This window comes from Saccostrea cucullata, unplaced genomic scaffold, assembly GCF_032062105.1.
Source record: "Saccostrea cucullata isolate Sc308-1 unplaced genomic scaffold, CSIRO_AGI_Scuc_v1 ctg3084, whole genome shotgun sequence".
Classification (NCBI taxonomy): domain Eukaryota; kingdom Metazoa; phylum Mollusca; class Bivalvia; order Ostreida; family Ostreidae; genus Saccostrea; species Saccostrea cuccullata.
In genome coordinates, this window is record NW_026924644.1 from 118,592 (window position 1) to 144,785 (window position 26,194).

The 26,194-nt window shown below is 33.5% G+C and overlaps 2 protein-coding genes across 2 annotated transcripts; both read left to right on the forward strand.

Moving 5' to 3' along the window:
• The first annotated feature begins 9,512 nt into the window (after positions 1-9,512).
• LOC134266948 (octapeptide-repeat protein T2-like) lies at positions 9,513-10,029 on the forward strand. The gene is made up of 2 exons (XM_062749158.1): positions 9,513-9,667; positions 9,759-10,029. Exons 1-2 carry the CDS (start codon positions 9,513-9,515, stop codon positions 10,027-10,029), a joined length of 426 nt encoding a protein of 141 aa, XP_062605142.1.
• An 8,618-nt stretch (positions 10,030-18,647) lies between these two features.
• Positions 18,648-24,898, forward strand: LOC134266954 (actin, cytoplasmic-like). The gene is made up of 2 exons (XM_062749162.1): positions 18,648-18,869; positions 22,615-24,898. Exons 1-2 carry the CDS (start codon positions 18,750-18,752, stop codon positions 23,617-23,619), a joined length of 1,125 nt encoding a protein of 374 aa, XP_062605146.1. The 5' UTR covers positions 18,648-18,749; the 3' UTR covers positions 23,620-24,898.
• The last annotated feature ends 1,296 nt before the right edge of the window (positions 24,899-26,194 follow it).

Consider the following 26,194-nt stretch of genomic DNA (forward strand, 5'->3'; position numbering starts at 1 on the left):
AGTGATCATCAGAAAGGAGGTGAGAGCATTGTTGCCCATGGCTCACAATTAGAATAAACTGTTTCAAAAACTGTTAGATTTGGTCATGTAGATGTGGTAGCAAAAGATTTTATGCTAAAATCAAGATTTTGGTCTCGGTTGAGAAATCCCTAGTTGATAAATGCATCTAGAAATAAATATGAAACTATCAAAGAATTTCAGACTCTGTTAAGAAAAGTTGGACAGAAATAGCAAGAAGAACTGAATTTAGCTATCGCCAAACCAGTGCAATCTACATCCCAGAGGCCATTCTCATCTAACATTGTCCTGGTCAGGAAGAAGGATATATTTTGTATTGAGAATCGGAAACTGAACGCACGTACCATCAAAGATGCTTACAACTTATCTAGAATAGACGACACAATTGACAGACTGATAGGATCCAAATATTTCTCGAAATTAGATCTAACAATAGCAAGTTCCTATTAGCAAGTGAAAATAGAAGAAAAAGACAAGGAAAACATAACATTTTCAGTTAGTGGTATAGGCTATTTTGAATTTAACAGAATGGGGTTTGGACTTACGAATGCGCCATTCACATTCCAACGGCTAATGGAACGCTTTATGGGTGAGTTTAATTTAAGAGACTGTCTAGTGTTGTTTTAATGACTTTTAATATTCTTACAAACTTTTGATGAACATCTTGACAGACTGAATGCAGTGTTCAAAAGACTGGAAAAATTGTTTAAAATGAAGGCTAAGAAACATGCATGGGAATACATATACCTTTAAGATTTTAACGGATAATAATCCCCTCGTATACATTCTCACTACTTGAAGGTTGATGCGACAGGACATAGATGGCTCGCTGCACTAAACAACTACAATTTTTCGTTGCACTACCAGAAAGGAGCCAATAACAATGATGCAGATGGTTTGTCAAGAAGACACAGGACACTGAGGAAATAGTTCAAGAAATGGTGAAGACGATCTGCAATACTTACACTATCCACAGAGACGATTGTCCATTGGTAGAAATTGTACTTCTATCCGTCAACTTTCCAACATGTATGACCATGAGTTGACAGGACACGGGGAAGCAGGTAACTGTTCAAATATATCACAACTGCTCCCACCTATCCCTGATTCTGTTGAGATAGATGACTCTTATGTTTTAGTGATGTTGATTGGGCAAAAGAACAGTTACATGTACCTGACAAGATTATAGAGAGTAGTAGAATTATTACAGGTTGACTTTATCCCTTCAAGTACCACTTTAAAAGCAGAATCGCCAGAAGTGAGTACGTTTTTAAGAGAACCAAGAAAAAAATTGTGTCTGATTAATGGTATATTGTACCGAAAAACTGTGTTAAATGATGAAAATGTCAATTATTTGGAATTACCAGCTAATCCAGGGAAACAATGTTCCATTTATCACACAGCAATTTAGGACAGTGGCCGAGACAGAACTTTGCAGCTGATGAGAGAAAGATTTTACTGGCCTGGTCTCGAGCATGACATCACAGGAAGAAACAAAATCTGTAGTGGAAGTAACAGCAGAACTAGTCAACATCAAATCATATCAACCTTTGGATCTTTTATGTATTGATTATTTGGCTCTTGAAAAAAGCAAAGGTGGTTATGAAAATACCTTAGTAATTACTGATCATTTTATGAGATATGCCCAAGCTTTTCCCTCTCGCGATCGTAATCAAACTGCAAAAACTACAGCTAGACTTATTCTATTTGAAAATTTTATTGTGCACTATGGTTTTCCAAACACTTCTGAGTGACCAGGGTCGGAATTTTACCAGTCATGTCATCAGGGAGCTGTACAAACTAGCTGGAATACATGTACAACAGTCAAATACTACACCCCACCACCCTATGGGTAACGGCATGGTAGAAAGGTTCAACCAAACAATTAAAATGCTCGGTACGCTGAATGACAAACAGAGAGAGAATGGGAAGTCGGATGTAAGTATCTGAGTTCATGCTTACAAAGTAACTAAATATGACAGTACGGGTTTTCCCCCATTTTTTCTTATGTTTGTGGGACATCCACGTTTGTCGATTGACGCATATTAAGACTTATATACCGATTTTACTGAGAATCTCAAAGTCGAAACAACTACTCAAAGAAGCTCCAGAAGCGGTTAGAATACGCGTACAAAGTTGTGTCTCTGGAAGCAGAAAAGAGTAGTGCACGATATAAATACAACTATGACAAAAGGGTAAGACAATTAAAAATACAGGTCAGTGACAATATTTTAATTAGAAATGTTGGATTGAAGGGGAAGAACAAAGTGGCAGATAAGTGAACCAGAGATATTCACATTGCAGTAGGTCAACCCAACACTGAAATCCCAGTTTACAAGGTTAAAAAAGAGTTTGGGTCATAGAATGTGAACACCATACATAGAAATATGTTTTTATCCATTTCATATATCCCCAGGGTAACTGATACAGAGCAAACTATTCCTACGTATAGGGATACCCCTGCCCCAGAGCACATTCCTAAGTGTAGACATAGGAGTGTTCTTTCCCCCTGAGCAGACCACCCCTAATCAGACCATTTCTGATCAAAGTTTTAAGACTACCTCTGGTATAAAACTCCCCAAGGTGAGTCTCAATACATTGTGTGATTCCTCATCTTCTGATTCAGAATTATCAGATAAAACACAGTTATACCAGTATGTGAATTACAAAACAGTAACTCTTTATGATTTTTTTATTGATTCTCACAATATAAGGATATGCTAATGGTTTAGACAATATGCCATGTTCATATCGCATGTAAATAATTGTGCATGTGCATTCAATGCGTTAAATGATATATACATGTATTTGATATCATTATACCTTTTATAATTTTTTTCTGAAATCATTTGATACTTAGCGTATTTTCAAAAAAGTCTTACAGAAGGATATGGAGGTAACGAACAGTATTCAATCTCAAAGTTCATTAAACAATATACAAAATCAGAGCAGAGCAAACACGGTCCTCCGAAACATCAGAGGTGGGATCAGGAGCCATGGAGGAGTGAGCTTCCCCTGCCGACCGGTCACACTCGCCGTGTGCTCGTTGTCATGATCGGGAATAACAGAAAAAATCCGTCGTCAATTCAGTGTATAGATAATGGACTAACAATTGGTATGAAAAACATCAGTCAGCATTTGACTCAATGATAAATTGTATTTGCTGACAATGTCATTACAGAAATGAGGCAAAAAAGGGAGTTAGGGAGCGTTTGGGAAAAATCTGTGACCGTACCCGTTACAATTAACACTATTTGTTTTTTGAAATCTTAGATATTGGATGTAACAAAAAAAAAATAAAGATCTTTAAAAATGATACACATAGCAATTTTTAAATAAATGTTTTAGACATTTTAAAAAAATGTTTCGTTTGCCTCTCCAGACCGACTACTATAATGACCCAACAAGGAACATTCCAGAGCACGATATTTCCCCCCTCCTATTCCATCAAGAATTCGTTTTGAAATTTTCTGAAAAAAGATTTTCACATCAACCTACCAATCCAATAAAACCATGATATAGAGGAGGACAAGCAAACGTTTGAAAGATGTTCTAAAAATATAGTTTCGTAATTTTTAGATCGAAGATTACAACTGTATACTTATTATACAAAATACTCGATTAGAGGAAAAGGTGACCTCAGAAATACTGTACAAATTTGCAATGTATCACAAAATATTAAGCTCGAGAAATTTCACACTCATTGTGCAAGAATTTAAAATAAGATCTTCAGAAATCGAGAATTGAATAGGTGTTTTCCTTCCCTTTGTATTGTGCATTGGTTTACATTGCATATTCGACACACATCTCGACCCTAGTACGAGGGTTGATCCAAAAGTAATGTCACAGTGTCCATATCTTTTATATTTGGCGTCATATTATCAAATACAATATACCAAAAGATGCGCAAATACAAATCTAATTAACATTAATATTTTTTAATTTAATAATGTTTATTTGAATTTATTTTATAGATGTTTAAAATGTAGAGCCTTAGGGGGTGTCGCCGCGTCACAACTGAACGTCAAGTTTTAAAGTGTATTTTTTGTTAGAATGAAAAATACAAACACATTAAAAAGATTCTAAAAAGCATCTAATCTCTCTTTTTTTTAAAGACACAATTCAAGTCAATTTCTAGTCTTTTATTGAAAATTAAATGACGGCATTGGTATTTGTGATCATAAATATTGTTGTTTTACTCTGTTGAAGTGAACAAAGGGATTGTCGAAATGGGAAAAAAACGGCTCGACGAAGTGTAATGCATTTTTGCTTCAAAATATGGGAATCATCACTAGCAACAGTTGTGTTAATAAATAAGACTCACAGAATAAAGAATATAAATGAGAAACTTCGTAATAGATGATTTCAGTAATTTTTGTCGGATGATGGGTCATTGAATGATCAGCAGAGGACATGAAGACCGAAAGATAGGAGATCGGACGGAAACATTCAATGGTGTCTGACGATGTCAAAACACACAGAGGGATAGAGTGACATGTGAATTTTTAAGTTTGTATTCTGCTACTGTTCAAAATATTTTGACAGAGGGCTTAATTATGAAAAGATTGAGTGTATAATGGTACCAAGAATTCTTAAAGAAAGTGAAATTGGTGAAAGTCTTTGCGAATCACAAATATTTTGTGATGAAATAAAAGGAAAACGCTTGAAAGAATGACGGTGCGTATCCGTCATATGACGATAATTTTAGGTGCGGCGACTACCACAAACGCACATTGTTTAAAATCTGATATTTTGGAAAGTATACATCATATTCCTTTGAATTTTTCAGGTCTGATTTGAAATTAATTAAACTTTCATCATGTGTAATTTCGTTGTTTTACGTCGATTTATAGCAATTTTATCGAAGTTGTGACATTACTTTTGGATCAACACTCGTATTACATTACCTTTTCACATGATACCAAAGCTATAAATGTTTTAAAAAATAACTTAAAGATGTTGTTCGGTTGTGAAAGCATATCTAAGCAATTAAAATCTAATGATTTGTTCATTTCAATCGAACATCCAAGGCACTTTAAAGACCAGAAAATGCATGAGCGACGAAGGCCTTGCAGTTTTAGTTATCGACAATGGATATTGAATTTGTTAACCGGTTTGGCAGGGGACCATATTCCTCGTCGCCCAAAAGACACACTTGAAATACAAAAAAGTCATGATAAATTAACATGATCAATATAAAACAGTATAGTGAATCTGTTAATCGTTTTAACAATTTTATGCTACATGTACCTAGACCATTGAAATAAAAAATAGAATAAAAATATGTTATGTATGAAACACATTAATTTGATTCTATATATATATATATATATATATATATATAATAAAAAAATCACAACACCGAAATAAACTCAACCGGTTTCATTTCCAATCTTCAGGAGTTTGACAATACAATGCTTAGTTACACAAAATCAACATTCATATTGTGACGTCATAAAGCGCCAATACTTAGTCGCGCTTTAGCCAAGTTAATTATGACGTCATGATAATACGTAAGTTAGTTATTACGGGAAATTAGATTTTTTATACAAATAGCATAGTTATATTATGTGGGTAAAAGTATATTTCTTAAATGAAATATAATTATGCTGCATTTAAAACAGGTTTATGTCTGTTTATAAAATGTTTTTCTTTAGTTTCACGTTCTTTTTCTGTAGTATCCCTTTGTATATATATATATTGAAATAAAACATAAATCATAAGCTATTGAATAAGTACTATTCGAAAGCGTTCTGTAAGCATTCGCCATTCTAAGAAAAAAGTTTCATAGAGGTTTACATAACAAATTTGTATAAGATTACAATATGTCTTGTCTTTAATTCAATACCATAACCTGCTAAAACATAATATTATATTACATGTACAAGACAGGTGGTTAGTACGATGTTTTGATAAATATTAATATAGTAATTACTTGCTTACGATATGTCACTTGATCATTGTATTTTTATTATTATTAGAAAGTCGGTATTCAAGTTCAAACATTCATTCGATCTACACAGATAATAACAAAAACAAACACTTACCTCTAAAAACATCAGTGGTGGATTTGAACAAACTAATCTATTGCATATATATTGCATAATATGATGTTCTAAACATCAGCATGATTAAAACAAAAAGACAATTGACAAAAATCCTTTTAATATCTAGACAAAGTTAAAGCAACACACATGTATCAATTTATTCAAAATTATGACTCCAAACACTGAACTATTAGTTTAATTTATTTGTAAATCATGATGATTTTTTTCGTCGTGTTGTTGTTCTGATTTATATCAAGACTGGCAGGTTTGTTATCATTTTCCTACAAAAAGAAATACATTAAACAATAGTTGAATCCACATTTTTCAAAAGTTATGTCCCTTGGCCGCCATCTTCGGGGATAAACCCATAGAATCCCCACAGTACCCTTTGTAGTTTTCAGGTTTGTAACTTTGTCATCTGACAGTGAAAAATTGTTGCACAGGGTATACTGATTGCCCCATGTTGGGGCTACCCACACATCCAAAGAACACAATTTAAACACAGTGTATTCATCATAGCCCACCCAAACGTTTGGTATCATAAAGAGGAGAAATGTTGTTTCTTTCCCTTTTGGCCTTTTGCTTGACCCCGCAAAGGGAAACAACTTTCGTAAAGTGTGGATTAGTCTATCGTTTTGTCAATTAAAAAAAATCCTCAATTTTTGTAAATGGCTTCAAGAGAAAATCTATAAAATGTATTAGGACATAATATACATGCAATAATAACAGTATTATAAAATTTTATGTAGATATTTCTATGGATTTGTATGCATTTATTTATATGAATTTGGCGTACTGAAGTAAATAACATTAAAATAAAACTCAAAATCAACTTTGCCATGCAATGTTACCTTTTAGATGCATTTTGAGCTCCGGGAAGCCTTAATAGCACTGCGTTACATGGAAGCCACTAGAGGGCTTAGAAATAGAACACTTTCCAGTATTTCCTCAATTCTTGTGGAACTTCATCATATTTGAGATACTTTTCCCTTCAGAAAACACAGAGCACAAGCTTGCCTATCTGAGATTTTTACACATAAACTGAATCTGATATTAGTGTATAAAAAAGATAGATTGGCAAGATTGTGCAATACTCATTTTGTGGCAGGAGTAACAACATGTTTGTATGGATGAACTGTTGGATCATTTTGAAAGACAACTAAAATCGGGGGTTAGATACTGCATGGTCTTACCCTATCTTTTCCTTAACCGATAAACTTCATAAACGAGGGGTGATCAAAAAGTTCGCGAACAATCTCTTAATCTACAAAACGACAATTCAGATTAGAAAGAAATTTGGTACACACATATCCATTCAGCAGTTCAATATATAGAAAATGCTAAATTAAGTTTTGCTCCTGTATGTGACGTCACAATGTAAAAATGGTGTCACTATATAGACAAAAAATGGTTTTCTCAGCCATATTCGTTCAACGAACGACAGTCAAATTTATGGTATATCTTAGAAATTGCAGTAACTTATAAAGAAGTCGGTTCACATTACGCATGAAATGGCCCTGTAGATATACCAATTGATTGATTAACACTTGATTCTTTATTTGAAGCTTTAAAATAAAGTAGAGACTTGGTTATTTCATATCCTATTAAAATTTTTCATCTCAATGTCCAGGTCCTGGAGAACTGGCTCTATGAAATTGCAATGTTCTTGAATTTTTATGTAATCAGGTATAACTGAGTACTTTCAGTGAAGAAAAATAATATGAGCGCACTCTCTGATCTAATAAATAAAACATGTCCATAAATCCTCAGAAACAGTTCTATCATTTACTAGTTGCATATTTTAGATCAGAGGCTGCGCTCTATATTAAATAACACGAAATAGCTTTAAAAATTGGCCGTTTTTGTACACTTTTGCAGAATATGATGAAATTGACGCATTTCGTGACGTCATAATGCATTGACTAGCCAGTAAATGACGTTATTTTTTACAGAAACACAATCACCGAAGATCTAAGTGATATTTTACGCATTGGTAATTAACACTATGCAGTTTCAGTTTTTCAGAAATTCACAGGGCCAAATAAGGCAAAAGTGAACCTTGTTCTTTGTACACAGTTCATTAAGACAAAAGACTTCCTATAAAGTCAATCAATGTTTGGACTGATTGTTATAGTGAAAGAAGGCAGATGTTAAAAAATGATACTTGTTCTGTTGTAAAGTAAAATCAAGTTTGAAAAGAGATATTTTTAATTAAGCTATTTGTTATCAAAGACATCCGATTTACACTTTGAAATATAATTGATTATATTAACAATATTATAATAATCAAATACATAAATTATCGTTTATTTTTAGATTTTAAATATACATATATTAGTAAAAAGGAGGCAACCACTTTTTATTATTTTGAATAAAAGTATCTCCCGAGACAGAAGCTTTTGGTTTTGATGGTCGCCATGCTAATTTTTGGAAAGGGTATTCTTATCCACTCATTCTGTTTAAGGGATTTGACCATGTCTAACAAATGAACTGTTCATGTTATGAAAATTAACTTATATGGAAAGAAATAGAAAAATGTGTCAGCTTTTGTGACAAAATATTACGTAGTGGGTCGAATCAGGCCTCTCTCACGTGATTAGCGCATGAGCAGAACAGTGGCAAATGTTCATTAAAATCGGAGAGGACTGATTTAAGATATAACCAAGACTGAAACAAAATATTGTTTTCTTTTTGGGGGCCATCATTAGAAATATGTTTCATTCAAGTGCGCATATTCGTTTTATCCGAGTTCTTCTTAAACATTGCAATTCGCTTATAGCGTTATATCCGTAAAATTGCTTTATTAATGTTTTTAATTACATGTGGGATGTTAACGTATCTATTTAAAGTTAATTTACAAAATAAAAATTAAGGCTTATTTTAGATGAGAGGAAAACATTGCCGCATCATACATGTATGAAGACTTTTCAAATAACTAAGGCAAACTTCATTTAGAAAAATGTTTATTAGCTTAATATTTTTCTCTGAGAAAAATGTTTCACAAACACGACCTTGCAGTTTAAAAAAGAAAAACCTTATCAATTTACTAATCATTAGTTAATTAATTACTAGTAATTGATATCTTATAATTCTGAATAGAAATTATAAAGCTATATGTCTGATGACTGTTTCAAATTGTTTTGTGTAAACTAACAGTCCTGAAATACGGAGTGGGGAAAGAGGAGAGAGAGAGTGGAAAGGAAGTGGGGGAAAAGGAGAGAGAGTGGAGAGGAAGTAGGGAGAAAGGGAAGAGAGTGGAGAGGAAGTAAGAGGAAAGGAGAGAGAGTGGAGAGGATGGGGGAGAAAGGAGAGGGAGTGGAGAGGAAGTGGAGAGGAGTTGGGGAGAAAGGAGAGAGAGTGGAAAGGTAGTGGGGAGAAAGGAGAGAGAGTGAAGAGGAAGTAGGGAGAAAGGAGAGAGAGTGTAGTGGAAGTAGGGAGAAAGGAGAAATGAGAGAGAGTGGAGAGGGAGAGAGTGGAGAGGAAGGGGGGGGGAAGGAGAGAGAGGGGAGAGGAAGGGGGAGAAAGGGAAGAGAGTGGAGAGGAAGTAAGAGGAAAGGAGAGAGAGTGGAGAGGATGGGGGAGAAAGGAGAGAGAGTGGAAAGGTAGTGGGGAGAAAGGAGAGAGAGTGAAGAGGAAGTAGGGAGAAAGGAGAGAGAGTGTAGTGGAAGTAGGGAGAAAGGAGAAATGAGAGAGAGTGGAGAGGGAGAGAGTGGAGAGGAAGGGGGGGAAAAGGAGAGAGAGTGGAGAGGAAGGGGGGAAGAGAGAGAGTGGAGAGGAAGTAGGGAGAAAGGGTAGAGAGTGGAGAGGAAGTGGGGAGAAAGGAGAGAAAGAGAGTGGGGAGAGTGGAGAGAAAGGGAAAAAAGTGTGGGGAGGATGTGGGGAGAAAAAAGAGAAAGAGTGGGGAAGTTGTGGGGAGAGAGGGTCATTCAAAACGTTCGTAGACTGTTGTCCTAACTTTTTTTAATAAATGTCATATTATATCCAAAGAACTGGATACGGTATGTATATCGAGGCGGCCCTGTCTCTAAATTTGATTGAAGTTTTTTTACAAACATGCCCACAATGTGCCCTTTCAAAATCATTTTATTTTTTGGAAGTATCTCATACCCTTTTTCCGCCAGAGGCTTGGAAAAATGGTGCATTTTCTTTAATAATAACAACTTTTGACGTAACAACGTCATCACGACGTTACTGATTTAAACGTTACGATAAATGAAGTCTGTAAATTCTCTGAAGCGAAAACAATTACTTAATCCTGCCAATGTTCCAGTAAACCATTTTGAACATTTTCTCAGTTCATCATATATCGTAGATAGTTTGAAATAGTGTAATAATTTTCAGAAATGTATAATTTTTTAACAAACGATTGTACCAGACATGCTAGTCTACGAAAATTGATTCATCCAGATGAAATTAGGTGAGTACTTTAAAAATTGAACGTATTGTTTATGAAGTTAGAATTTTTTTTTTTGGGGGGGGGGGGCAATAAAAAAACTATCAACAGAATCCCTCCTTTCCATTCCAAAAAATGGCGGTGCTATAAATGTTGGGTCTTTTTTTATAATCATATTAATTACTCCCTATTTCGGGGTTATATGATATGATATGCCTTTTTTCAACTTTCTTTAATTTTAGATTTTTTATCCTCGCTTGAAAAGTGGCAGGGTATACACTCCCCCTCCCGTAAATCTGAAAATTTTTACTGTTGATAAATTTTTAGCAAATTTGAACATGCATTTCATTCGCAAAAATATTTTTCTAAAAAATAAATCAACATGTAAAGAATTTTTTTCAAAAGGCCAGTGAATAGGCGTCGATCGGTAAGCACTGGTCATTTTTAAATTGAAACCTGTTTAAACTACTGTAACTAGGCTAGAAACTAATTACCCGTGCGTGTAAATTGCCCTCATTATATGCAATATCATCCGATGGTTTGACAAGCACTGAGACGGTAAGTCCCTTTTTAATATATTCGATCAGTGCATACTATTTATGCAAGATATATTACTGTATTCAGCTACAGCTCACACAAAATGGTCCGACCAAAATAGTCCCATCATGATAAGTAGATAAAACATTATTGTTCATGATAAGAGTAAAGTTGTGTATGTCATACGTTATAAAAATAAAAAATAACGTCAAATTATTATTAGAAAATCACTTTCCCCCCGAAATGCAAATAAAAAATATCAATATTCCTACGCTCGCTCCCTCCTCAGCCTTTTTTTTACATGTTTGATAACAGAGAATATTTAGGTCATTCTTCGATTCATATCTTTTCACCGATGAATTGATAATACTATATCAACAATTGTATTAAGTACATGTTTATAGTCCTTTAATTATCATACAATTTCTTCTTAAAGAAAAAAATCATTCTGTGTGTGTGTTTTATTAAATGACGGAATTTTCAATCCCTGGCCGGATTCTGCTCGTGTGTACACTTGGTAAACTGTAGGGTATATAAAGTGTGTAGCAAAACGAGAACTGGGTCGGAGATTCGGGTTCGTGTTGAAGTAAGCATACCATTTTATACAGAACTTGAGTTATGTAAGTAATTTCTTCGACGATTACATTAGTATATTTCAGTAATTTTCAAAACAAAAACGTTTTCATTTTAGAATTTTCCGACCCGGTCCTGATTTTCCTAACCCGGCCATTTTAAACACAAGTTGTTGCAGATGCAAATGATAGAACAAACTATAGTTCAACAGGGAATTTTTTTTTGTGCATAATTTTTATTAATCAGAATTCGTATTCATATGATCTAATTAAGAAATGTTTTGTCTGCCATCGTAACTTCTCGGCAAAACAAAACGTGTTTCTCCGAGCTCGCTGGATGCGTTTGACTGCTCCATCGCACGTGTGTAGACCAAAGCTAATGTTGGTCTTGCGGACACAGGTATGTGTACTGTTTGTTAAGACACTGGGTGACCGTAATGCTACGGACTCACGAAATTTACACCAGTTCCATAATTAGACAGTGCATTTTTTTTTATTAAAGTCATTCTAAACACTGTTAAACATATTAAATCTAAAAGTCGAATATCTATGGGTAACCCATATCTATTCTTGTTACTTTTTTGCCAAGAAAGAGAGACCAGTTATTTTATCTAACCAGTATCAACACGGGCGATAACTCGAACCCAGTGCATTCACCATTGCCGTTTGTGCATTTATTAGAGAGTTCCAAATGTAAACACGGCGTATAAATTTTGGCTGAGAAAAAAAAACAAACATTGAAAAAATTAGTTATTATAATATTTTTATCTTTATTTGGATTATATTTTAAAAGATTAAAAGGCATACTCAACCTCTAAAAGGTTTGTTATAATTAATTTTAAAGTCATTTTCACTGGTTTCAGTGCAAATCCTTCTGTATTTTTTTCTTCAAAATAAATTGTTTCAGAGCAATTCTGCAATTTCTTGCCACGTCACGAGTATATCTGTGGTATTCGAACTGTTCATTCTAAATAAAACATAAACTGATATGAAAATCTTAAACACCTAATTTTATGTTAACGCCCCCAAAACCTACCTGATTGAAGATCAATAATTTACCGCCTGTCAATCATTAAAAAAACAATAGCTTCTGATTTGATTGACAGCTCAGCTACCTGTGCTTTTGATAATCCGAGTTTGCATGTTTTAAAAACAATTACCTGGTCACGCGTCAAACGCTTTCATGTACCTGCATAGTATACACGCGTATTAGAAAACTCCAATATGTTTGAATTTTATTTAAAAAAATAATTGAAAGTAGTTTATTAAAACATTGACATAATAAAATATTTCTTTTCTATCTTCATTGCTGTTTGTTTCTTGTAAGTGTTATATCGTCCACGTTTATATGTAGAAAAAAAGACCGCGTCCACAGAAACCGGCTCTAATTGCCGTAATTAGAAGTCCGACGAATTAAATTATTTTTTAAGAAATGGGATATAAGAAAAATATTCAGCACTGATAAACGGCATAGCATAGTTTTTAAAAGATGTTTTATTTTGTACTATGGCTACAATTCGCACGATGTTGTACAGAAATTGATGTCAGAATTAATGCTCGAATTTCCTCTAGCGTCTAAATATATACGTAATGAAAATGTGAAGGTAATTAATATTGACCGATTCTGAAAAGAAGTCTTTCTAACAATAAAATTTTGTTAACACACGAAGAATAAAAAATATGGAATATTTTGGACAACATTGTTGGCCATAAAAAAAATACATTCCGATCGCGGTAAATGCATGTTCACATGCACGACGAATAGGTGGTTCAATATTTTTTTTATTTCAATAGTCAGACTTTCTAAATCAATTTGATTTCTTTTATTGAAGATTAAAAAAGATAAATATTATTGATTTGTAGTTTTTACTCGTGAATTTTTCTTTTATGCAAGGAAAACATTTTCTAAAACGATATACATGAATCTTATTTTTTTCCTTCAAAACATTACCATGATTACGATGAAAGCGTTTAGTTTACAAATAAATTCCATATTTAAATAATTATTTTACGTAGTTTCACTCAAAACCAAACACAAAACACGTAATGTTGATTGTTGACCCTGATTACCAAACACAGACTTCCTGTGTAATGCTACATATACACAGATTTTTGACATCTTGGGTATTGGGGGTCTCCAGGTAAATAACACCACTGTTACTTTGACCACTCCCCCTCCTCAGGTAACCATACGGTAAAAAAATTGGGTCTTTAAGTGATTTTTATTTTTAGCGCCAGTAACAATTGCAAAAATTTGAAGCGTAAAAATTAATCAACAGCTTTTTGGTCCAAATTCGCAAAAATAAATCGACTTAAAAATTCCAGATTTACGGTATAGTGATCAGGTGTCCGATTTTGGGGTACTTCTCTTTTTATGTTTTGCCGTTGGAAACCCGAAACGTGTCGGATCGAGAAGTAAAATAGAAGGTGCACAATGGCAATAAGTTATTCTGCGAAAGTTTCATTGAATATCATTCAGTGGTATAAGAGGAGTTGCAGATAAAAGATGAGTATGTTGTCTTCATTTAAATAGGAAAATATATAGAAGTGGGAAGGGGGGGTTACTGATTATCAGCATGTATTACAATGACTGCAAATGAACAAGTGTATATCAAGAATTTGATTTCAAACTAGAGACGGTCCTTTAATGCAATCACCATTTATTTTTGTCTAAATAAAGATTAATTAAGACATTTATAAGACACTTAATACATGTCATCGATTACGTATATTTATCTAGTTAGTCTTAATCAATCTCTGAAAAAGTCCTAATCCAGCTAAATACATCGATTGTATGCAGCGGAAGAGGAAAAGTTTTGTCTCTTGTCCAAAAATAATGCACGATTATGCGTGTTTTTATTTCTTGAATAACGGATTCATTTAATATGTTAAAATTGCCTTCACTTTTCTGTATAAAGAAAAAAGTTAATTACAATCGGAACAGTTAATCTTTATAGTTAATCTTTATCAAGACAAAAATAAATGGTGATTGCATTATGTTTCTTTTAAAATATCGTAGTAATTGCCGAAAATGCTCACAACAGTAGCCTTACAAAACTTTGTCAGAATAATAGTATTTCATTATCTAAAGTTCCTTGTAAACTACAGTTGCGGTTCCAGGAATTTAAAAACAGGGGAGGGGTGGCATTGAAGGCAGGGTGTCTGAGCTGGAGCTGCGTTGAAGCCCTACGGGGGTTGAGGGCATATTCCTGGTGGGGTCCGGGGAACGAATACCTACTATTATATGTGTTTCAGTCTTTACTTTATAAAAATCAATCGTTACCTTACAGGAATTTTAGAATACATAGGTACATGTATGGCGGTAAATTAATATTTCGGAATACTAGTATCTCGTACCAAACATGTAGATCTACATGTTTGTGTTTAATGCTAGTGACAAAAAATAAATAAAGGACTTATTTTTTTGCAACTTATATACTAAACTGTACAAAACTTAAGTTAAATGCTTGTTTTACAAAATACAAACATTTTTAAAAATCAAACGAGGGCGCCCGACGCTGGCCTTTGATCCGCCTTTGAATTGCATATCTATAATTTAAACCTGTCTTGAAAACATTGCTGTCAACATTCTGATCAGCATAATAAATGTATAACATAAATCTTACTCAAAAAAGCTGCATGATAACTTTCAATAGAACATTAATTTTTTTTTTCTTGAACAGTAAAGTTAATATCACGTCCATTAGGAGGTCTGACGCTCGTTTTAATTAGAGGTACATGTTTAAATGTAAATTAATCCTGTGGCCGCACTTTTGTACAGTCATTTTTTCTCTTGCATATTAGTAAACAAAGTATACTTGTTCTTTCTGCAAAGTTTCGCATATGTACTCGAATGCGGCCACGTCGAAATATAGACTTGAAGAGGAGCAAAACGTCCAAAATAGGTGAATTCCGGAATATTTGACTGGTTTTGAACGTTATATACACAAAACTCACGTGAGTTGAGGAAAATTGATACCAATTTTACACAAAAGGGAACCTTTACAATAAATTGACACAGTTCAAAAAATGTTATCATGCGTTTAATTTTTGCCAATTTTACAGGGCCGCCTCGTTATACATACCGTACCCAGTTCTTTGATAAACATATTTTCACAACAAATTCGAATAATTTGAGTAAGAACAATTCAAATGTATTTTCATATTTTTTAAAAATTATCAAATATTTAGTACAGCAAAAATGGGGTCACGGAGCAAGGTCAAAATTGAGTTATTTACTAATTTTCACTTTTTAGTATCTATAGCCATACCTCTAATAAATGGAACTGAAAAGAACTAAAATATACATGTTTCAATTTAGTTTCCTTGTTTATCTTACTTAAGATGCTTTCAGGTTATGTAAAAGATCACTCCGTTTAAAGATACAAGTTTCTGAAGAAATATGGACTTGATTAAAAGGCATAAAACCATTATATTGGAGGACGTCACGGAGCAGCGAATAGCGCTAAAATTCTGCTTTGCATTCGGAAAACTTCTTTAACAAAATTACAAACATTCTGTATAAACCGGGAAATGTATGAAATTAAAGCCGTGTATTTGTATAAAATGGAAAATACAGGTTTGAGTGGTAGCGAGTTCGAATCAGACAATGGATGGTCTGAAAAGAAACAGGTTATAGTTAAAAATAGCGTCAAGGAGTTAGGAACGCCATAAAACAGGATGTGTGCTTCACTGATGCGGTATTAATAATTAAAAAATTATCAAATATTTAGTACAGCAAAAATGGGGTCACGGAGCAAGGTCAAAATTGAGTTATTTACTAATTTTCACTTTTTAGTATCTATAGCCATACCTCTAATAAATGGAACTGAAAAGAACTAAAATATACATGTTTCAATTTAGTTTCCTTGTTTATCTTACTTAAGATGCTTTCAGGTTATGTAAAAGATCACTCCGTTTAAAGATAAAATGGAAAATACAGGTTTGAGTGGTAGCGAGTTCGAATCAGACAATGGATGGTCTGAAAAGAAACAGGTTATAGTTAAGAATAACGTCAAGGAGTTAGGAACGCCATAAAACAGGATGTGTGCTTCACTGATGCGGTACTAATAGTTACACGGTAAAGAATTTGATAAAACTGAAAATCTAGTTCAAGGTATTTGCAAAATTGTGAGCAGAACTAGTTATCAATTGTGTTATACAAGTTGATACAAACCGTCTTTGAAATAAAAAAAAAAGTAGAGTAATTTTGAGAAACTGTCTCATCATTGTTTTGACATTACAATGGTTATCATCTCTGCTCCGTGGTAACAAATCATGTTACCTGAAAAATTGGATATCATGATTTATATTTAATCAAACGGTATGAAACTTCACACTTCGACAAAATAAATGTTTTTGTTCACGAAAATTTGTAGATCCATAATATTGTAATAATAACATGACAATGATGAATAATGTCTAGTACGGATTTTTTGAATGACCTTCGTATATACATGTATGTCAAAACGTTTAGTTTATATTTTTCTTGTATATTTCTCTACAATAACTTTTACATGCATCTTTTATTCTTTATGCTTTTATTGTCCTCTGTAATCATAGCAATTACATCATTTTTCATGCCACGGGGGAAAAAGGATCTTAAATGATATACGAGGCACTAAAATTGTTTTTTTTTAATACTTTATATCCAACTTTGGATAAATTTTGTTGTTTTAAAATTGCTTTATGCAATTCAATGTAATGCTATATGTGCTATGCAACGTAACTGAATATATATTAAAGAAAAGAGGGGTTCAGAAATGCTGTTTTTTTTGCAGGATATCTCAAAATTATTCATACGTTTCGGGACAAAAAACATTTACTTCGCTCAAGAATTGATCTATTTTTAATCTTTAGTAATTGAATGTCTAAAATTACCTTCTTTTTTTCTTCCCTTTTTATTTCATTGTGCATTGGTGACACACATATATTGAACCCTATCTTGCATGTCCTTTTCACGTGATCGACGAGCCTTAAATGTTTAACTTCGTGGTGTTTTCAGTTGTGAAAGCAAAAAAAAAAGCAAATAACATTTACTGATTTGTTCATTTGAAGCAATCGTTCAATTAAATCACTTTTGAGACCAGAAAATGCATGTGTGATAAAGGCCTTGCAGTTTTAGTTATCGACATGGATCTTGATTATTTGAAACTGTTTTGCAGGGAACTTTATTAACCGTCGATTGTGAGACAAACTTGAAATTAGACTTCAAAACGCTAAAAATAAAAACGTCATGATAAATTGATGCATAGTTATGAGTCCGTCAATCGTTTTAACATTTTATACCAATTTCACAAGTAATATTTTTGAAATAATTATTTAATTAACATTTCTTTGTAAAAGAAAACAAATATTATGTTTGAAACGCGTTTAAATAAAAGAGTTACATTCTCAGATTGAGATGAAACACTGTACTCTAGAGTTCTGTAAACATTTGTCAGATGTTTGTTTATCTTTTTAAAGACTGTTACAGTTTCATCGAAGTGTACATAATGTACATGTATGTGCATAAGATAATAATATGTTTTGTCTTTCATCTGATAGACATAGGAATATAACATACTTTAAAGGAGAACATAAACTTTATATGGGGGGGGTTGGTGTTAAATATGATGTGTTTGTAAATAAAAACAGAACAAATTCTACCTGTATATGGCTTACTTGATCATTGTATTTTTCATTCATTTTATGTCGGTATTCAAATTGAAAATAATTATTGGAACAACACAGATTGGGAGCAAAGCAAACACTGACCTCGAAAACTTTCAGAGCTGGATTCGAATAACCCCCACAGTAGCTGATCAACGAAAGTCAAAATACTTTGATGTTAGATGAAATATCAAAGAAAATTTTATATAATCGAGATTGTTTTTTTCACTTAACATTTGTCGCACTATAGACACTTCGTCCGCCTTGTTCACTAATCTTGGTTGTAACCTCAATGTACATGCGTGCATAATTAAAGAGCTCGTCTCAGTGCATATTTTATTTCCACACTTGCGTACAGTGTAATTATTCTTGGTATCATGTGATATCTACCCATATATTCTTACCTTATAAGGCATTTTTTGCGCTTGAGTGTTTGCTCGGTGAACCCAGATAAAACTAATGCTCATGTACATATAAATCCAATTTAATCGAAAATTCTGAAGAAGTAAGGGCTCTTTCGAGATCAGTAAGATGGGTGACGAAGCAGCATTAGTTATCGACAATGGATTGGGGATGTGTAAAGCTGGATTTGCCGGAGACGATGCCCCCAGGGCTGTGTTTCCCTGCATTGTGGGACGCCCCAAGGATCAGGTATGAATTTCTTAGAATGATAAATTAATATTATAATAAAAAAATAATGTTACATCATTTGATTCACTTTTAACTATGCTTGCATGTAAAAAAAAATAAAATGATTATTCATTTAATTGTTTTATGTTTTATACACGTAATAAATTTTTATGCATTACATTGGCTGCAACGTTATTGTTTACCCAAAGAAAACATTGCCATCAAGTTCTTGTTGACAAACCATTCGTGAAGATTTATCCGTGTATCATGCATGATCGTTTGGGTAACGTCCAGTGGTCGTGCGTGTATCAGTCTCAATCGTGCGCGGTTTTAATCGTGTGTGATCGTGCGTTTAGAAGCATTTCGTTTGTCTTTTCTTAAAATCCAAATAAAATGAATGAAGTGCAATTTACATAATTAAATGCAAAACGAACTAATTAGTGCTTGTAAACAAACAATATATTAAGTCGTGCAATATTTTGTTTTCGTAGATGTTTAACTTTTTTTCTCTGATGATTATTCTTGTTTACTGTTAATTGTGGTCAAGACATTTTTAAAATGTTGAATACATCAAAAATAAATAAACATTTGTTAATGCTTGCATAAATATCTAGTGGGCATGTAAATGCACACGACGTGATTTTCTAGATTTAATTTATCAGTGTAAGTTCATTTTTAGAGATTCACAAAGCTGAACATTGAATCAATGGAAACATATATGGATTTAATATATAATTTAAGTCATTCTATGCTAACATTTTTTTTCAATCGTACAATGTATCCCTTCCTGCATATTATGAAATCCAATTCAATCAATTTTAATGTCCATCTACAAGAACGTAAAAAAGTCCATTTTGGTAAGTCGGCGTATCACCTAAATAATTATGTGTAATATGAAATATTGATTAAGTCTTACATGTATTTAGTTCCAGATAAATTCATTTCCCTTTTATTCAAAGTCTATGACATAATATTGATAATTCCTTGAAATCTAAGATTAGTATTATATATGTAAGCCGTATTTCGTTTTAAAGATATCAATTCCTAAATATTTTGAACTACGACATTTTGAGTGAAGAATTGTGCGTTTGAGTTATCTATCGTGTATCATCGTGTGACGTTTAGAATCATACATTTTACATAGAGTAGATACATTTTACTATCGAAATGTATCAAACAATTAAATTGTGCTTGATAGTAGAAATATATTTAGAGCCAAAAGGATTTGATATATTTCTATTCTACAGAGCATATAAATATCAACTTCTGAAATTAAAGATATGTTTTCGAAATATGATAGAAAATATTTTAATATTCAATAGATTTAGAATAGTGAAATGCCATACGTTGTTTTTGCCCTATGTCGTGAAAAACAATGAGCTATTATTTGTTTTATCCAATGTTATAAAATCATCGAAGCATTAAATTCATCACTAGTATTAGAATATTTCTTTGATCATCATATGTCATATATACATGTATCAGAAACACTAAATTTAACACTATCTTCTTTAAACATTTGAACAATGGATGTGCGTGTATCATTTATAAGTAAACCAGGGCAAATATTTAAGAAGCTACATGCTTGCTTTGTCCTTTTGCCTCTTAGATGTGTTCATTCATTAAAGATATGTATGCCGCGTTAAACAGTATTTTTGCACAGCTGAAACCGAACAAAAATTTCTGGAGTATGATAAGCTACCAAAAATGAAGCATTCTTGCAAATTCGACGAAATTTTATTCGGTATTAATAAAGTACTGGTCGGGAAAAGAACACGATATTCTTATGCATATTTATAAAGGACTGACGTTTATTGTGGATCTGCGCATGTGCGCGGGAAAAGCATCGCGAGAATCATCAGGTCGAGGAAAATATTTTTGTGATGTCTGTTCAGTGAGGGACACAAATAGACCAATCAGCTCAATGAGTTGCATTTAATGCATTTATGGGTTACTACATAGAATACTACATGTGTTTTTCAAAAAGGCTAGTTTTTTAAATCGCTCTCAAAAGACTTGATGCATTTTGTACATTTTTATCTACTAATCCCATGCTCATATTTGCACACAAATGATTAACAATGATGAAAATTACAGTTTTCCCCACTCCATTGTACAGGTCCGTTTGTTTAGAGTTTCCCCGTGCTGTACTGCTAGTGGTCATTTTCGGTTGGGTGATCAGAATGGAGCGCATTATGCGCAAAAAATATTTTATGTCAAGTACAATGTATGGAAAGTAATTTAAACTGCTATGTTTGCACCCTGAATGGGATATCGTCAATTATCCCCTATGGTTTTTTAATATGAACTACATAACATATGTAGATGACACTTGCATACCATACATCTTGCCTTCTTAGAAATATAGTTGGGCTAATAAAAAAATTGGTCAAGGAATTCCAGGCCATCGTTTTTTTAAAGTGGGTGGGGGGATAGAACAGTTAGAATAAAAATCGACTAGCTCGAAGAAAACTGACAGGTAAAATAGGTTCCCATATCTTTCACTACTAAATTTTATTCATTCACTACAATTTACCGCTAAACTCTAAATTTCACTTTCGAATTAGCCCGAGCCAATGCTGGTAACCTACTTGCAATATTTTTTATATTATTTTCAAGGGGTCAGAAATACTGTGGTTCATATGTAAAGAATATAATTATATTATTTATTAGAATTCTGGTTTTGGCATCCGGTATATTGCGCAAATTTATAAATGATATTCTGTGGAATACTTTTTGTTGCTTTGAACCATTAAGAAATGCAGAATCGAATGTATCTAATAACCATTTTGATTGATCAAATTAAATCATTGTTTGTATTTATTTAGTTATTTCATTTTGGCACAATATGGTTTCCACATTTCTTTATCCATAGTCGCTGACATCTGTAGAAGTTCACCCAACCGAAAATGTCCATTGAAAAGACAATTGCACGTGATTATTCCTCGGTACAAAAAGCAACCAACTCTAGATCTGAGGTGCTCTCATGCTTTTCGGTTCCTTCACAAGATTGGACCATTGTTTGTTGTAAACATGCGTGACAACTTGATCATGAATATATCAGTAAGAGGCGTTTTTTTATCCGACACGGAGAGAAAATAATTTTTACCAAATAGTATTTCATATCTTTTAAAAGTGGTGGAGTGGATTGGTCTTATTTGCAGAAAGTATATAACTTATATAACTTGATGAGACACCGCATATATTTATTACTTTTTAAATAAAACACTAATACGGCATATATAGCTTTAAATGTTAAGATTGTTTGTTTTTAAAGCATTATATTATGCTTCTATAATTTAATTTTTCAAAAAAGAGATAAATTCACATAGACTAATAGAGTATTGCGTTAACATACCCTTGTTTTCTGCAAATAATTTCACTCCTTTATCTATGAATGAAACCTTTCACGGTAGCTCAGTCGATAAAGCGCTCGCTTTGTGATCGGGAGGTCGTGAGTTCGTTTCTCGGCCGCAACTGACCTAGTCGTTGAAATTGGTAGCAACTGTTCCTTCGCCATGCGCTCAGCACTTTAAAGTGAAAGTTGTGGGTCCTTGGGATGATACTTTAAAAACCGAAGCTTCGTGTCAGCGGCAGGCGTTGGCACGATGAAGATCCCTCACTGCTCAAAGGCCCTGAGTGCCGAGTAAATGTCAAAATTTGAAGCCCTTCATACGGTGACGTCTCCATATGAGTGAAAAATTCTCGAGAGGGACGTAAAACAATATGCAATCAATCAATCAACCTTTGAATGAATACTTTACAGGATGTTGTGGCTGGCATGGGACAGAAGGACACCTATGTAGGACATGAGGCCCAGAGCAAGAGAGGTATTCTTTCTATTACATATCCGATGGAACACGGTATCGTCACAAACTGGGACGACATGGAGAAGATCTGGCATTACACTTTCTACACTGAACTTCGTGTTGCCCCAGAGGAACACCCCGTCCTTTTAACTGAAGCCCCATTCAACCCAAAGGCTAATAGAGAAAAGATGACACAGATTATGTTCGAAACCTTTAATACCCCAGCCATGTACGTTGCTACCCAGGCTGTACTGTCTTTACATGCTTCCGGTCTTAAAACTGGAATCGTACTCGACGCTGGAGAGGGTGTCTCCTATGCAGTACCCATTTATGAAGGTAACGCCGTTCCCAAAGCCATTTTGAGAGTGGATGTTGCTGGTAAGGATCTAACCGATTATCTCATGAAAATTCTCACAGAACGTGGTTACTCTTTCACAACCACAGCCGAAAGAGAAATCGTTAGAGATATTAAAGAGAAGTTGTGCTATGTTGCTCTGGACTTTGAACGGGAAATGGCAACAACTGTGTCATCATCATCTCTGGAAAAGAGTTACGAACTACCTGATGGTAAGGTCATCACGATTGGAAATGAGCGATTTAGGTGTCCAGAAGCCATGTTCCAACCCTCCTTCCTTGGAATGGAATCTCCTGGTATACATCAAACAACATTCAACAGCATCATGAAATGCGATGATTATATCCGTAAGGACTTGTTCGCTAATACAGTTTTGTCTGGTGGTTCAACCATGTTTCCAGGTATTGCTGACCGGATGCAAAAAGAAATTTTTTCTTTGGCTCCGCCCTCAATGAAGGTCAAGATAATCGCTCCAGCAGGGAGGAATTACTCCGTCTGGTATGGTGGTTCTATTCTAGCTTCACATTCCACCTTCAAACAAAGGTGGATCAGCAAGAAGGAATATGACGAATCCGGTCCCTCCATTGTGCATAGAAAGTGCTTCTAGTAGCTATTCACAAGTGATGCTCAATTCAAAATATATTCATTCTATATATATAACTCTTTTACTTCCATGATATGACTGAAAAATTGATAGATTTTTATTAACACTATATTCTTTCTGATTCTTCATAGACGAAAATTTGGACAACTACAATATTTTACACAATAAACATGCTATACCACAAGATAAAACTATTTTATATAAGGCAAAAGAAATGTAATTCGGTTGAAATATCTTAATAAGGCATTTTAGAGATGATATAGAAATATGTGGCCATTGATATGGAAATACGAGGGGTGATCAAAAAGTTTGCAAACTATCTTTATATCTACAAAACACTATTCAGATTAAAATGCAATTTGGTACACTCATAGCCATACACAAGATCTATAAATAGCAAATGTTGAATAAAGTCTTTTTACTTGTTTGTGACGTCACAATGTGAAAATGACGTCACTATGTCGGTCACTTGTGACGAAAAATGGTTTTCTCAATTGAACTAGTTCAACAAACGACTATACAATTTAGAAATCCCTCTGCTGTATCATATAATAATTTGTACACAGTTTATTGCGATAAATGAGCTCCTATGAATCCAATTAATGATTGCAATTATTGCTTTAGTGAAGGAAGGCAGATGGTTAAAAAATGATACTTGTCTTCTTGCCCTGTGAGAGCGCGCTTGAAAAGAAATGTGTTTTTATTAAGCAATTTGCTATCAAAGATCTCCAAATTACACTTTGGAGAATAGTTGAATATTTGAACAATAATATAATTATTAAATACATAAGATATTGTTTACTTTAGATTTTAAACATACTAGTTATGATAAAAAAGATGCACCCATTCTCTATCCACCTTTGAAGAAAGGCCTCTTCCGAGACAGAAAATTTGTGTTTTAATGGTCGCCATGCTTATTTTTGAAAAGGATTGTCTTATCCAAACATTCTGTTGCCGAGATTTGACCATTTCTGGCATGAACTGTTCTTATCATAAAAATTAACTTACATGGAAAGAAATATAAAACTCAGAAAAATCTTTCAACTTTTGTGACAGAACGCTACGGAGGGGGTCACGTGACCGCCAATATCACGTGATTCGCACATGCGCAAAAATATACTCATCATTGAAACCAAATATTTTTTTTTCTTTTATGGAAGATATTCAACTACTTCGCGAACTTTTTTATCACCCCTCGTATGTGGATATTTTGTATTTCTTTCTGCAAGATTTGGCTAAAAGCAAACAAGTGTCCCAGCATATTAAATTTAATGTAAAACAATTAGAATAATGCAATCCTCAAAAAAGATACAAGGGAGCAATTCCCGCGCCCCTTCCACCATATCATTTTGATTAAAAGGGACCTTAATTTGGTCAACTAAAGAACAACATCAGAGATTGTTCTAATGAAGGATAAATATGTCTTGTACGTCTAAATCCTCACTACCAGAGATTGTTCTATCTGAAATATCCGTATACGATCGAGATGAGTCATCTCGATCCCGATGTCTAAACCAGTTAATACATTTCCATTTATGTTTGTGGTTAAATAAGCCACAGTCATTCATTGAAAAATAACAAATGGCAATTTTCCTAAAAATACTAATCTGTTGTAAACCTCTATCATTTCGTAGAAAAATATTTCTTTTTAAAAATAAGAAAATGAAGTCAAGTATAAAATATTTTGTTTTAATTACAGGTGAATCTCGATCTGTCGAAGTTCATTGGACCGCGATAAAAGTTCGAGAGATCGAGGGGTTTGAAAAATGGAAAGTAAATAAAATCCGGAATTTTAAGTTTCAATCAAGGAAGTTCTACTTTTACAGGTACCGGAAGTATATGTACGTTTTCATTTGTACTTGACAGGTAATTAACTTGACACTTTACGACACTTTACAACAACAATGATTATATTGGGAATAAATAAAACGAATTCCTAAAGATTCAATATTCAAATGTTCCTATTTCATGAAATCCGAATAGCATATTGTAGGTTTGGCTAGTCCGAGGCCTGATTAATTCATTCACAAGAATGGTGTTCACTAGATTTTTCTAATTCGATATTGTGCCCTTGATAAAAAAAATTCTTGTGTAACATTCCCCATACTAGAACTATTAATATTTAGATTCTATATAATCATAATGGGAACTTACTGAAACTAGCATCTATCAATTAATTTAATATGTCACGTGACGTGGGACGAGGTAGACGCATTGTACTGAGCTCCCGAGTCTTTTGACAATTTTCACATATCTACCGAATTTGGATTATTCATTTTCATTGGGTATGTGTCAGGAATCTTTCCTGAGTATGTATATATGTTTATTTCTTCTGGATGTTTAATTTTGGACTTTTGATGGATTATTGATCTGATTGTTTACAATCCGATCTTTTGGAAAGCGTTACGGAACATAAAAACACTACAAATGTTTTCCACTATTATTAAAAGAAAGTCAAACTGGCTTTGTGAATATAAAACTTTATTATCAGCAATTAAACCATTATGTAAAAAATGTGACTTATCTAATGCTAAATATCTGAATATAAAGAATGAAATGAAATTTCATTTCGCATCAG

Excerpts from the sequence above, each read along its gene's own strand:
- LOC134266948 (XM_062749158.1), top strand. The coding sequence starts at position 9,513 with ATGAGAGAGAGTGGAGAGGGAGAGAGTGGAGAGGAAGGGGGGGGGAAG. Across the intron at positions 9,668-9,758 it reads AAAGGAGAGAGAGTGGAAAG|AGTGGAGAGGGAGAGAGTGG; the intron begins GTAGTGGGGAGA and ends GAAATGAGAGAG.
- LOC134266954 (XM_062749162.1), top strand. The coding sequence starts at position 18,750 with ATGGGTGACGAAGCAGCATTAGTTATCGACAATGGATTGGGGATGTGT. Across the intron at positions 18,870-22,614 it reads TGGGACGCCCCAAGGATCAG|GATGTTGTGGCTGGCATGGG; the intron begins GTATGAATTTCT and ends AATACTTTACAG.